Consider the following 15,274-nt stretch of genomic DNA (forward strand, 5'->3'; position numbering starts at 1 on the left):
AGCTCGTATAGTCTTAGCTGAAATTTACACGTTGTTTTAAGGAAGGTGTATGTGATTTTGCAGAAACAAAAATAAAAAAAATAGAAAATAGAAAACATGGGAAACTGCAAAAGCTTCCTTTCACCAGAAAAAAAAACAGTTCTGAGGTTGTTCGTCAGCTTTGCTTCGCTTGTCAGCTGGTGCGTACAGAATAAAAACTACAACTAAATGTAATTTCTTTTAATACTATAACATATATACATCAATAAAATTTATTTGTTTACCTAATAACATAAAAATATATATAAACAAAAATGTTTATCTTTTCAAAACTGCTTTCTGTGGACGCGCGGAGCATGTGTGAAGTTTGTACATGGGTGGCCTAAATTGTACTACTCAAAACAAACTCGGTAGCCCTGGCAAAAGAAAATAAAGTTTAACAGCTTAAATATGTCGTCAAAGCTTCGATTCTCAGAGCTCAGTATGTATATTCATGTTTTAAAATTTATGTTTAAAATTTCCTAAAACCCGAAAAAACATGTTCAAAAGTCGTAATCATCAAAACTTCTGTTCACTGCACTTAAGATGTGCCATTTTCGCACTTTTTTCCCTCGCCCTTCTAACATCTCTCTCCAATGAATAAGTTCTTCTTCAGACGTGTTTTCACTACCAATGGAAAACCAACCAACTATTTCTTTTCGTCTCATTTTCTTTATGTTTACAATAGAAAACATAAGGCTTACGTTCGCCAAGTCAAATTCAATTATTTGAAAAACAAATGTTTCGTTATACTCAGGATCGAACATCGATCTGCGGATTGACGTTTTACTTTTCGCAAGTTGTTGACCGACTGAGTTGAACATCGAAACTTTGACATACGTGTCTGAAGAAAAAATAAGAAAACAGACTTAATTCTCAGCGAAGAAATAAAATTGTTAACATTACAGAAAAAATAATTTTCAGACGCGGCTTACTGTACCATTTTAAAAACAATGTTATCACGTGATATTTAATTGTAGTAGGTGAGTGATTAAAATAAGTAAACAAAGAAAGCAAAAAATTCTTTTTTCCTTTTTTTGGCGGGAAAAACATTACTTTTGGTAAGTGCCGAACTGAAAAGTTTCTATTTAGGCACTGTTATATTTACATTGCTTGAAAGAATATAGTGCCGAACAAAAAAAGAGGAGGAGAGTTTTAATTTGACATCTGCTTCAAAATTTGACTTTTTTCATAAAAACAATACATATATTTTGTAGACTCTGCAGCTAACAGTTGCAGTGTAAAAAAAGAATATTCAAATTATTTTGTCCAATTTCACTCATTATCCGTAAACACGGAAATGATGTAGGAAAATGAAAGAATTTGGAGTATTCATAAAAAACATGAATTATTTTTGGATAGATTTGATTCATCCTTTTTAATTTCATAGATTGTAATACTTTATACACTGTTTTCTTGAAACAAAAGTTTTTATTATATCTTTGTTAGTGTGTAGATGTGAGTGGATGAAAATGTGTCGTTTTATGTTCTTTTTGAACTATCATTTCTTCCCAGTGATCAATTTCATCTAAGCCTGTTGCTTCTTTGCCCATTGTAAACCAACCAACCACTTCTTTCTTTTTACGAGTTTTCGAAATACAGATAACCGAGAAAACAAGCGTAACTTCACGCAAATCCGGTTCTGACATTTGAAAGACGAAACTTTCGTTATATTCTGGCGCAGTCATGTTACGTCGTATTGTTGTTTTACTTTTGGCCACCCTCTTTCCTCGCGAAGATAGTACTTCAATTTTAACATACGAATCTAGGTTAAAAGCATATACACATCTATGCTGTCTCAACAAAAATTAACCTACTTAAGTCAAAATTACCTCACCCAAACTTCATCGTTACCTTTAGCCTTGATATAAAGCTAATCACATATGACCCTTATTTATCAACTGTATTTCTTTACAGGCTTGCAAACAAATTTACATCGCAGGAGTTTTCCACTTTGTTTCGAAAGATAACCAACAAGAGCAAGCCTTATCTTCGTTCCTAAAGATTTTTGCCTTTTTCAAATGAGATAAGACGTTGAAAATGTCAAAAATCCCTGGGGACGAGGGTGAGCAGACGTAACACAAAAACCCACAAACTATAGAACGTAGTTAGTGTTGAGGCAACTCTGAAAAATTGAAGCTATTTTATACTATTGTCGTATTAGCGATTACAAATGGTGTAAACAAAGATTCGAGAGCAATAACCTGTGAAAGCTACTTCAAGTACATTATATTTCGACCAGCTGGTTCTCTATCAATTTTGTGGAAGGCTTTTCACCAACACCAATAAAAGACAGATCGGCTTAGATGAACATGACCGGTTAACCTCCGAATAAAAGGGTCAACAAACGAAGGTTCCGTGATAAATTTGGGCAGACGTACAAATAAAGTTAAAATGAGCGTAGTGAGGGACAGAATAAATTACCTCAGAAGAAGTGATCTTTTTTTACAAGACATATTTTTCTCAAGGGCTTTTCAAGGTTTTTTTAAAAAAATCAAAGTTTATGTCGGGAATATGTCTATTTCAAATCAAGCACGTATTTGAAATGCGAGTAAAAATTAAAGAGTTAGCCGTTAATGAATTAAAAAGTATTTCTTTTCTTTTATAAAAGTTTCTTAAATTTAGGGCGGTCTCGCACTAAGTTGATTATAAACCGATTTGTTAAAAAAAACGTGTAATTAAACAATGTAATTTTCAATTACCTGGCGCTCTCTGCATTTGAAGATAGCGTAAATTACTCGCTTTTAAAACTTCTACAGTCAATCTACCGGTAAGCGAGGCATAACACAGCGAGACCAGTAACTCTGGAGCACTACTGTGGGAAGTGAGTGACTGGTTTGAACCACCAAGCAAAGGAGAGCCAAAACTTGCAACGCTTGTACTGTCGGATAAATCGAACATTGAATCGGCGCTCTAGTGTGAATAAAATTTATTAGACGTAGTGCGAAATAATAAACAAGCTTAAAAGACTTGTTAGCTTATGAAAATATCCACGGGTTTGCCCTTCGTACATTCCCAAAGCATCTTTAGCAAAAAGTAGCAATTTTGGCCATCTTTTTGAACAGAATACGAGTGTAGTTACAAATATAGAAATTTTAGTAAGTAAATGAATGAATGAATGAATAAATGAATAAATAAATAAATGAATGAATAAATAAAAAATATAAATTTAGAACTTCTGTTTCAGTGACGAATAATTTCTCTGGCACGTTTAATAATAGTACGGAGTTTATTTTAACAAATTACCCTGCTTCGTGAGATGTGAGATAGAAATATTCCGATTAATTATTTATCCGATATTTAAAAAAAAGGTTAGGAAAATTTGAAGAGATTACGAAAATCATATGGTTTTAGCAAGGTTTTGTAAAATTCCAGGATATTTCCTGATGAATTATGGAAATTTATAAAAATTGAGGACACGACACAACCCTGTTATAAAATACATTTAGTCTACAGTGTGGTCAAAATTGGGCGGTGAAAAATGACCTTAGAACTGAGTTATCATATCGAAACTATAGACTGATCTATATCTATATCGAAACTATAGACTGATGTAAACTGATATTGACTATCATATTTTACTATAAGTCTATACTATAAGTTTTCAAATAAATCTCTGTTGGCTAATTCGAAAGTGCATCAGTGGGGCTTATTTAAAGGTGGTGGCTCCTTGAGGACTTATGGTATTTAGAGATAATGTTTACCTACCGTTAAAGATCTAGGTAACAGAGGAAACCAAATTTTTCTCTCTTCTTCATCCCTGCCAATGGACAAATCTATATCTCTTAAATGCAAGATTAACTCTCCAATCAATCTGCCTTGATTATATCTCTCTTGGCCGTAAATACGAATCCTTATCGATGACTGGTTTATCGCAAGTTGATCGATGTACATGAAAGAAAACGTTTCGTTGAAAATGGGATTCGATGCTGGTCGAACTTTCGTTTTGAAACGTTGATTTCTATTGGGTAGCAAAACCATGCGTATTTGTATAGCGGAAGCTCCCCCTCGCGCCTTGGAAGGAACTTCGGCTGCTTTTATGACAGTGACAGCCACTTGTTGTGTCGATATAGAGTAATTAAACTCAAGCAATAGTTTCCCAGCCTGTCTGGTCATATCATCTTCTGGCCCACTGATACGTATATCAATGGATTCATTGCCAGTCAAATTGGAAGCGCTATCACCTATTGTAAGTTCTCCACCCGACTGACTCGTCGCCGTCAGATCGTAGCTACTACGTCGAGAACTTCGGCGACTACTTTTGCGGCTTTGCGGGTCTTCGTCAGTCGTTCGACCTTCTGTTTCGTCGAACTCGTAAAAATTATCTGTAAGTTCTGTGTAGCCGTTTTTAGTTTGTTTTTCTGCTTCGCCATTGCCTGCTTCAATGTTGCAACACATGTCGCGTTTCAGAAGTTGATACACGATACAAAGCACTACGATACAGCCACACAACACACATAGGAACACAATTGCCGGTACCGGAACTATAATAATGATAAGGAAAATATGTTTACAAACAAATTGGCCGCCATCGTTAATTAGTTCGTGGATTGATTTTTTTTATACTTGTTTTATTATAAGAACAGTTCGGCTGGGGGATGGTTGCAAAATAAGAACATAAAATCAACAAAGAACGCACAAAAAATGGGAACAAATCTTTTAATGTAGAAATTTTCGCAGAGTTATGATCCTGCGAAATCTGTATTAAGTTTAGGTCAAAAAATTTGTAATGTACTGTAAATTTACGAAAAAATTAAAATTTTAAGCTAAATATGTGAATTTTTTTGAATGATTTGCTACATCAAGAATAGGAATTCCTGATGTACACCATTTGACACCAAATTTACTTCTGAAATTTTTAGAGAATTAAAAAAATATAAAAAAAACTCACAAACACAAAACTGTAAAGTTAGATATGAACGGTTAGACTTTTGATATAAAAAGTTGTTTGTTTTTTGCAAGAAATCACTTCCTTTGTTTCAAGAGCCTAAAGAGTTTACCGCTGAAAATGTAAACAAAGAAATTTATCTATAGCTATAGAGCGCATATACTGATTAAAAATCTAAACAGACAGCAAAGATCGTCGATTGCAGTGTTTTTTTACCTACAAAGGCGTAAATATAAAAATGAAAAACAAGATTTATTCCTTGAATTTTACTTACAGTCCATTCCCGCTCCGTAGCAGCCAGTAAATCATTTAAAAGTTCTTCTTGAAAATATATTTAGTCATATTATTTCAAAAAAAGGTCACAAAAATAGCTTTATTTTCCTCGTACTACTTCAAAAATTCCATAAATCCCATCGAAGAAAAATCTTTTCGCAGAGCAATAACAGAGAATATATTTTCTTGTGAATAAATTGCGAACACAAAAGACGGCGAACAAAAGAAACAAAAGGATGTTTTTAAACGCAGGGAGCAAAAGTTTTTTGTTGAACTCACAAAACAAAAAAAAAACATCTGTTTCCACTTTTATATCGATTTTTTCCTTTCATATTTTAATTTTAAAAATATATTGTGTATTCAGTATTTTTCTATTTAACTTTTTAGATACACTCGGTGAGGTCACAAGCCAAATTTGTGTGCGTGTTTTTGTTCATTTCTTTCCCATGTCTCATCATTTTCAAAAATTCTTAGATACTAAAACTAACGTCTTTCGTTCTATTTAGAGTCTACAACACAGGAAGATATGCAAAAAACATTTGGATTCCATACGTATCACGTAATTTCTGCATTTTTAGGAAACAAAGCCATTCAAAAAGTTTCCAAATTTCATATCTCGCACTCAAAAATTTCTAATGCTGACGCGATATTTTTGGTGCGAAGCCACACTTCTACTTACACCCCCATTTATTTTTCCTCAGCCCCCCAGTTTAGGTATCCTCCGCTCCTAATGAGTTTTAGAGCTGACCCCCAGCTGCATACCAGTTCTATCTTTGCAGTGTCATGACAAATTTAGTACGAAATGATAAAAAATATAAATATCGATTAAAATGAATACCACAGAAACTTTCTGAGAATATATATCCCCAATAATGCTGCAGGGGTTCACACTATGAAATTGATTAAGAAATACTTCAAATAAAGATGATTTTAGTCTGGAGTTGCCTATAAAAACATTACAAATAGAAAAAATGCCTATATTAGTTGTTGCAGTAATTGTACATTGAAAGTGCAAAAACAAAAATTAAAACAAAAATTTCCTTTAATTGGTCATTTCCAAATATAATCTTTTTTAATCTTTGTCGGATAAAAGATAAGAATATTTTGCCTAATTAAGGTATCAATTTTTACGACACCCTTGCCTTTGTTTTCTGAGTAGACTTACATGAAAACATGGAGGTATATATTTATACATCGATGATGTAAAGCACGTTTTCAAATTGCCTTACCTTAAGTTAACGCGGTTGAACAAAGTTGTTTTCAAAAATGCATAACGCGAATTTGAGAATATGCGATATCACGATATCAAAGCAAAAATTACGGCAACAGTCTAATTCACGGCAGTGAAGCGGTCTCCTCTATTACAAGGCGGATTGGAAATCGAAATAAAAGTTTTCGTTGGTTGGAAAGACAATGTTAAAAATTTTAAAATTTTGGAAGAAGAAGTGCTTTTAGTGAAATCTCTACTTAGATCAGAGTATGAAGATGATTAGAAAAGATCGCTGAAAAAGAGAACACCGCTGAGGTATCGTCCAATGAGGAGAAAATAGTATTAATTTGTAAAAAAAGTCTCCAAATTACCAGTGTTTTAATTAACGACTCATGAAATTAACAGTCTTCAAATTACCACTGCTTTTAATTCACGGTCATTTACTTAACACGAATTTTGAAAAACCGCGTTAATTTTCATGACTTGTGAAATTTCATGAAATAAGGTAACATCCACAGTGCTATTGCTTTTTGAAAAATTTGAGCGGTTAAATTTTTCAAAACAAACATCCAAACGATGGCTTTAGACGCATTGTTAAACTAAACTAAGTCACGCCCTTGAATAAATTTCATTGCTAACGTTATATAGACTTTCTTCACTTTCAAGGATTTGTTTTTATTTTTCGTGTATACAATATATAAATCTATTTGGATTATGCCCAAAACCTAGTCGAGACTTACTGGACAGTTCGACAAGTAAAAAAAAAACAGAACGCAATATTCATAATGGAATTGATTTTCAATGTTTCTAAATCTCTACAAACAACAACGTAAACAACGCCTCCTATGTCATTTTTCGCGCCCGTCAACAATAAAAGATGGATAGATATTTTAAGAAGCCCTGGGGACAAGACTGATAGCAGTATGAATCTAGCTATTAAACAGGCCTTTTTATGCAGATCTTTAGGAACAGGATATTTCGAAGTTTTTTGGGGAGTTGAGAATAGAGTGTTTGGATTCGGGAAATCAATAAAATCTGTCAGGCATTTGCCTTGCATTTACCTAAACAGGTCAGTCAAATACACTTTTACTGTTTTTTTTTGTTTGGTTTCTTTGCTTTTTATTTGACAGCCTGTCAGAAAAACCAGATGAATATTTGAAAAGTTATCTGGACTACTGCGTTTCTTTTAAAAATTTGGACGTAAAACTATTTGTTGAATTTCCGCGCCCGAAGGCGTAGGAAATTCTTTAAAACCGTCGTTTTTTTCTTTTGGAGCATTTTTTGAGAAAAAATCGACCCTGGGATTACACGTTCCTCCGTCACAGATGTAAACTTTGTACCCAAGCTCCCTAACTACTGGGAACTCATCTAAATGACGTTTCAGGACAAAATTAGTATTTGTTTTCGACAAAATTTGGCACAGTTAACAAAAAAAGTATGCTGAACATAATGGTGACATAATAATTTTGATTTTTTGCCACCTTAAATGTCATTTTAGGACAAAATTGGTCCAAAAATTAAAACTACTTCATTTTCAACAAAAATTGGCAAAGTTAACAAAAAAAGTATGCTGAACATAATGGTGACATCGAAATTTTGATTTTTGTCACCTAAATGCCATTTTAGGCCAAAATTGATCCAAAAATTAAAACCACTTCATTTTTGGCTAAATCTGGCACAGTTGACAAATAAAGTATGCTGAATATGATGGTGACATAATAATTTTGATTTTTTGCCACCTTAAATGTCATTTTAGGACAAAATTTGTCCAAAAATTAAAACTACTTCATTTTCAACAAAAATTGGCAAAGTTAACAAAAAAAGTATGCTGAACATAATGGTGACATCGAAATTTTGATTTTTGTCACCTAAATGCCATTTTAGGCCAAAATTGATCCAAAAATTAAAACCACTTCATTTTTGGCTAAATCTGGCACAGTTAACAAATAAAGTATGCTGAATATGATGGTGACATCAAAATTTTGGTTTTTTGCCACCTTAAATGTCATTTTAGGCCAAGATTTAACCAAAAATTAAAACTGCTTTATTTTCGACAAAATTTGGCACAGTTAATAAAAAAAGTATGCTGAAAATGATGGTCACAGCAAAATTTTGATTTTTTGTCAACTAAATGCCGTTTAAGACCATAAACGTTTCAATCGTAAGACTTTCAACCAAGCAATTTATTTTAAAATGTGAGTTTATTATGACACGTTTCGTTTTGTTTGCGTTTGTTGTAAGATATAATGTCACTTGTGTGCTTTATCTTCAGAGGTTCATGCACCAAACCTCTTCGAATGTTTGGCACAATAACACAACGAATTAGCAGGTTTTCATCAAATATTTTGGTAGCGAGTGGAAATTCTTAGAGCCCCCAGGGCTTCTTGTTAAAATTAACAACTTTCGATTTACAATATGGTATTTTTATGCGGCAATTACGCCCTTAATAAGCAAAACGTGAATTCCGGGGCTAAAATTATGTTGTAAATATTGGCGCACACGCGTAAAAAACGTACCATGTTGTTAATCAAAAATCGTTTCAATCGTGCTAGCCATCACTTAAAAAGCTTGAAGAATTTTGGCAGTGTTTAATGTTGCTTTTTCCATACCCCATCTTTTAAAACATATCGAGAAAATCGCGATTAAATTTAATACTAATGTGTTTAAATCCGAAAGGCGAATAAGCACAGAGGCAAAATAAATACTGTTTTTATTAATGTACGATACAAATGAACAGATATTAAATTTTTAATTCATAAAAACTAAATTTGCCTAAATTTTAAAAAACACTACCCCTTGACGAGTTTCAGGTACTTTTTACGCCCTCCAGAAACGCCTTCGATTTTTTAAAGGATGGTATCTTTGGCGTTACTAATCTAAAATTGAAATTCTTTTCTCATAAATTAAAAAAATATGGTCATTTAAAAAAATAATAAAAAATTAATATCCGACTTTAGACGGAGCATTACGCATGGTGACCAAATTTTTCCCCGACTAAGCCAAACCCCGTTTTTTCCCCGATAAATATATTCCGTGGCTTAATTATGGCCGTACCGATGCCAGAAAAGATACAAAATGGCCTGGGGACGAGGTTGTGCATTTCAATTACTATTTCGCATTCAAAATCAAAGTTAATTCTTTGGGACGGGTGAACAAAAGGGACGATGGTTGGGTATAAGATCAATAGCATATATTGTAATATGTTAATAAATAAATTTATAAATAAAACTGTAAATTGTTGCAAACCTCAATAACAATCGTAATAAAAATGGATCTACTCTCAAACTATCCTACTGTTTAAACATAAAACACCTCTTCGTATTGAGAAGGACTATCAAATGATCAAAACAAATTATCCGGTCTTCTCCCACAAACTCACAATGTGAAAGAAGAGAAGATTCTAACATGGTAACAACTTGATACCTAAGCTCGTCTGCTGTGGTATCCACTGATCACTGGGCTTCTCTTGTGTTCCGTACCTAATATCCATGTGGTGACAGGCCATAATAAGGTCACATTACAAAGCCGACGGTTGTCGAGAGCGGACGTGTTTTTAACTACTGCAGAAGTGGGAATTTACATTTTGATATTTTATTTAAATTTTACTATTTTACTTAATACTTACTCAATACTTATATTTACAAATATGGAATGTAATCAAGTGAACATAATTTCTGTGGAAATGGTGCGTGATATTTTTACAACAATGTTTCAAAAGCAACAGCAGGATATTGTTCAGTTAATTAGCAGTAATCTGAAGATCACAAACGAACAGATTGGTGAATTAGACAAAAAACTGAAAGAAATTGCATCATCATATGAAGCTATCCAAGAAGAAAATAGGACATTAAAAAATAATCTTTTTGGAGCAATTGAAAAAATTAAAGCCTTAGAAAAGGACAAAAGAGATATAGAGGAAAGCCTGACAGTGACACAAAGTTTGAATGAGGAAAGTTTTAAAAAAATGGAAGCTGGCTTACTTGAACAGACAACGAATCGTAAAGAACAATTGAGTATTTATGAGGAAAAACTACGACACTTAGAGGATAGACAAAGAAGAAACAATTTACGTATTGATGGGTTGGAAGAAAGCGAGTCGGAGAGTTGGGACGATACTGAAAAGAAAGTGGTCAATTTATTCGAACACAAATTAGGATTGTCGAATGTGCACGTAGAGAGAGCACACCGCACAGGAGAGAAAAGCAATGGGAAAAAGCGTACTATCGTACTTAAACTGTTGGACTATAAGGATAAAGTTAATATTTTAAACAACTCGAAGAAACTAAAAGGCACCGGAATATATGTAAATGAGGATTACTCCACTTCGACGAATCAGATTAGGGCGAATCTCTTCAAGGAAATGAAGATTCATAGAGAAAATGGTAAATATGCTATCGTTCTTTATGATCGTCTTGTTGTTAGGGAGTTTAAGAAACCGAAAAACATTGTTTAACGCTTTCTTATTTACACGATTTATATTTTCTTTTTAATTATCTTTTCTACTACAATGACGGAAACAAATTTTGAAAATTTGGAATTTCATCCATTCCAAACCAACGAAACCTTACTATTAAACGATGAAAATGACCCAGACTTAAATTTTTATAACTGTACATTGTCCAAGAACACTAATACAAAATATTATTCTCCAAATTCAGACAATATTTTTGCACATGCAAGAAATTATTCCTTTTCTATACTACATCTCAACATTAGAAGCATGCAAAAGAATTTTGAGAGTTTTAAACAGTTTCTCCACACTCTGAATTTTCGTTTTAAAATAATTTGTCTCACTGAAACTTGGTGTCGTGATGAAGCCATAAAAAACAATTCAAATTTTCAATTGTGTAATTACTCGGTGATTCATCAAATTAGAAACTCTAACAAGGCGGGTGGTGGCGTGTGTGTGTTTATTCATAATTCTCTATTGTATAAAAAAAGAACAGAGCTATGTGTGAATAATAACGATTGTGAGTCATTAAGTGTAGAAATACTGAACAAAACCACAACGAACATCATAGTGAGCGTAATATACAGGCAACCTGCAGGATCAATTGATAATTTTAAAACGTTAATTGAACCTATTATATTGATCAATAAAAACACCAGCAAAGCAGTATACCTCGTGGGGGATCTTAACCTCAATACACTTGATTACGAAACAAACAAAAACATCCAGTGTTTCTTCAACTTTATATTTCAAAGTGGGTATATTCCTCTCATAAATAAACCAACCCGGGTAACTAAACAAAACGCTACAGTAATTGATCACATCATAACAAATTCATTTTGCGACAAAGAACTACATTCGGGTATTATCAAAACAGACATCTCTGATCATTTTCCCATCTTTATCACGTCCAATACAAACTTTGATAAACAGTCAAACCATGTAAAAATAAAAACGCGAAAAATAAATGAAAATACAATAACGTTATTTAAGTATTTATTGGCTAAGGTAAAATGGGACGACGTGGTAAAAGGGAAAGATGCAAATGACGCATATGATAGCTTTCTGAAAATTTTTTTGGAAGCTTATGATGCGGCATTTCCAGAAGAAATTAAGTTTATTAAGACCAAAACATTCTTTAATCCCTGGATGACTAGGGGCCTCCAAAAATCTTCCCGAAGAAAACAAAAACTATATGAAAAGTATTTAAGAAAGAAAACCTACGGGAATGAAACACTGTACAAAAATTATAAAAACCTTTTTGAATTGATAAAAAAGCGTGCTAAGAATTTTTACTTCAATGAACAAATTAATAAATACAAACATAATGCAAGAAAAACATGGAATATCATCAAGGAAGTGATTGGTAAAATAAAAATTAGAAGTAATAATTTTCCTTCAAAACTTGTAAACGACGAAAATGAAATTGAAGAACCATCTTTGATAGCTGAAGAATTTAACAATTTTTTCACTAAAGTGGGGCCGACCCTGGCGTCGAAAATAGGTCACAGTACAAAATCCTTTAAATCGTATTTGTCATATTATGATAATGAAATAGAGAAAAAAGAGCTAAGTGAGGAGGAACTAGAAGCAGCATTTCATTCTTTGCAAATCAACAAAAGTCCTGGCTTTGATCAAATCAGCAGCAATGTCTTAAAGAACTGTTTCAATGAACTAAAATCTCCACTACTGCATATATTTAATTCATCTCTAATTACAGGCATTGTTCCTAAAAAGTTAAAAATAGCTAGAGTTGTCCCAGTCTTTAAAGCAGGAGAGGTTTGTAAAGTATCTAACTACAGACCAATTTCAATACTCCCTTGCTTCTCGAAGATTTTAGAGAGAATCATGTACAACAGGGTTTATTCTTTCTTGAACAATAACGATATTTTGTATAATAAGCAATTTGGATTTCAAGCAGGTCATTCAACTGATCACGCAATCATTCAGTTGAGTCAGGAAATATTTCAAGCCTTTGATGAGAATAAATTTACAATTGGGGTCTTTATTGATCTCAGTAAGGCATTCGATACAGTCAACCATGAGATTCTATTAGAAAAACTAAAAAATTATGGCATAAGAAATACATATCTCGCATGGTTCAATAACTACCTCTTCGAAAGAAAACAATATATTTCTTATGACGAAGGAAATACTAACTACAGGATTATAACATGTGGAGTACCTCAAGGGTCAATTTTAGGGCCACTGTTGTTTCTTATTTATATCAATGATATATTTAGAGCATCTAGTGTCTTAAATTCAATTTTATTTGCTGATGATACAAATTTATTCTTTACTCATAAAGATATAAACGTACTTTTTGAAACCACTAACCTAGAATTGGCTAAATTGGCTGATTGGTTTAAAGCGAATAAATTATCCCTTAACACTTCAAAAACTAGATATACCTTTTTTCACAAACTTAGTAAAAAAGATAAAATACCTCTTAGGTTACCTGGATTAGTTATTGATCATGTAAACATAAGAAGAGAATATTCAATGAAATTTCTTGGAGTTCTCCTAGACGAAAATTTAACTTGGAGAGAACATATTAAATTAGTGGAAAACAAAGTTTCCAAAAGCTTAGGAATCTTATATAAAGCCAGTTTCGCTTTGAATAAGAACTGCTTAAGAAGCATATATTTTTCCTTCATACACTGCTATTTAAACTATGCAAACATTGCATGGGGTAGCACTAATATAACAAAATTAAAAAAACTGCACATTCAGCAAAAACATGCCAGTAGGATTATATTACGACAGAACAAATGTTCCCATTCTAGACCATTGCTAAAAGAACTGGGTATTCTTAATGTATGTCAGCTAAACATTTTTCAAGTCCTTATTTTCATGTATAAGATTAAAAATTTAATAGCACCAAATATATTCATTACATTATTTAAGAAAGTTCAACATAAATATCCAACTAGATTTTCAGGTGATAATTTCCTTCGGCCAAAAATCATATCTAATGTAACAAAATTTTCAATATCAAACCGAGGCCCAAAACTCTGGAGCATGCTTCTAAACGATGAGATAAAAAGCATTCCATCTACAAAACAATTTAAAATTGCACTAAGAAATCAGCTGTTACGAAGTAATAACGAACAAGTCTTCTTCTGAAACAACACTACGTGTGATAATTAAACGCTTTCTTTTATTTAACATAACATTTAATATTTTATTAAGTTTTTAATTATCAATTTTTATTTGACGCTCTTTTTAATGACGGCTATGTAAGGTGTGAGATGATAAGACTGCATAGTCTTCTACTTACTCCTGCCATTTTATTCTACGTACGTGATACAGTTATGTATATATATATGTATATATATATATCCTAATGTAGAAATTTATGCCTGTACTTATGTGTATGTAGAACTTGTATCTGTAATTTTGAAATAGTTGTATGTAAATTTCTTTTGGCGAAAAAAAAAAAAAAAAAAAAAAAAAAAAAAAAAAAAAAAAAAAAGGTCAAAATAAATGATACGGGGAGGCAAATGTGGACGGTCTAGAGAGTATAAAAATGCGAACCCCCATCTAAAGCAGCTTAAAGCATTCAATCAGAATCTTTAAACTCGTAGTGGTGACTTATTTATGTAAACCTGTTGATATTTTGTAAAGACATTACGACATCCTGTCCCCAGGGTTTGTTGCATAATGTCAAAGCTGCTAGAGCGTACTTGACGGCTAACAAAAAGTTTCATCGCCGCCCGGTCTCGATGTCAGGAAGGCAAAAAACCCTGGAAACGAGGTCAACGCCACGACCGTTCGTGCTTTTATGGGAACCTGATTTAGAAAATTTAGAAAACAAAAATTTAGTATTTGAGACGCTGGCACAGTAACAGACTTCAATATTTTTCTTTCGTCCAAGCATTGAAAAAGCTTTTAAAATTCACTCTGTTTTTTCTACACACTACGTTGTTTTTGATAAAAAAAAAGAAATTTAATACCGGAAAACTTACGAAAAAAAAAAGCTTAAAACTAAAATGGAAGCGAACGTTTTGTTTGTACGACAAGACATACATGAAACTAACCAGCACTAAAAAACCTTCAAAATCATTCTTCAGAATATCACTATAGAGTATCGTGCGATGAATACATATACGTACTTGGTGGCGGTGGCGCTTGGTTGAGCGGTACTTCATTTTGAAACTCCATGGTTTTAATCAAAAAGCAACGCCCTACATGACGTGCCTGTTAATACTATTTTCATCCTCAAGCATAATTCCCTCTTAAATTCAACGGGAAAACGGGATTTTTTTTCCCTTCTTTTAAACTTTTCTTTTGAGAATACTAAATGCACTTGATTTTAAGATGTTAATACATTCATATGCACAAAAGAAAATCCATTCACCTACAAAAATTCTTCACGAAATGAAAGCCTGAAAATACGTTTTCTATGAGCATGTGTAATATCATTGCATTTTTA

At 32.7% G+C, this 15,274-nt stretch overlaps 1 protein-coding gene across 3 annotated transcripts; it reads right to left on the bottom strand.

Moving 5' to 3' along the window:
• Positions 1–204: 204 nt before the first annotated feature.
• On the bottom strand, positions 205–15,250 carry LOC130657275 (synaptotagmin-16-like). 3 transcript variants are annotated; one of them, XM_057460254.1, is made up of 4 exons: positions 14,955–15,250; positions 3,727–4,502; positions 2,721–2,931; positions 205–862 (listed from the first exon to the last, which is right to left on the bottom strand). In XM_057460254.1, the coding sequence occupies exons 1-4, from the start codon at positions 15,001–15,003 to the stop codon at positions 522–524; spliced, it is 1,377 nt and encodes a 458-aa protein (XP_057316237.1). In that variant the 5' UTR covers positions 15,004–15,250; the 3' UTR covers positions 205–521. The 3 variants fall into 3 exon arrangements, with proteins under 3 accessions (XP_057316237.1, XP_057316239.1, XP_057316238.1); XM_057460256.1 differs by lacking the exon at positions 14,955–15,250 and adding an exon at positions 5,181–5,543; XM_057460255.1 differs by lacking the exon at positions 205–862 and adding an exon at positions 881–1,783 and having other exon boundaries at positions 14,955–15,248.
• Positions 15,251–15,274: the final 24 nt, after the last annotated feature.

The sequence above is a fragment of the Hydractinia symbiolongicarpus genome, chromosome 9 (genome assembly GCF_029227915.1).
Source record: "Hydractinia symbiolongicarpus strain clone_291-10 chromosome 9, HSymV2.1, whole genome shotgun sequence".
Taxonomy (NCBI): Eukaryota; Metazoa; Cnidaria; class Hydrozoa; order Anthoathecata; family Hydractiniidae; genus Hydractinia; species Hydractinia symbiolongicarpus.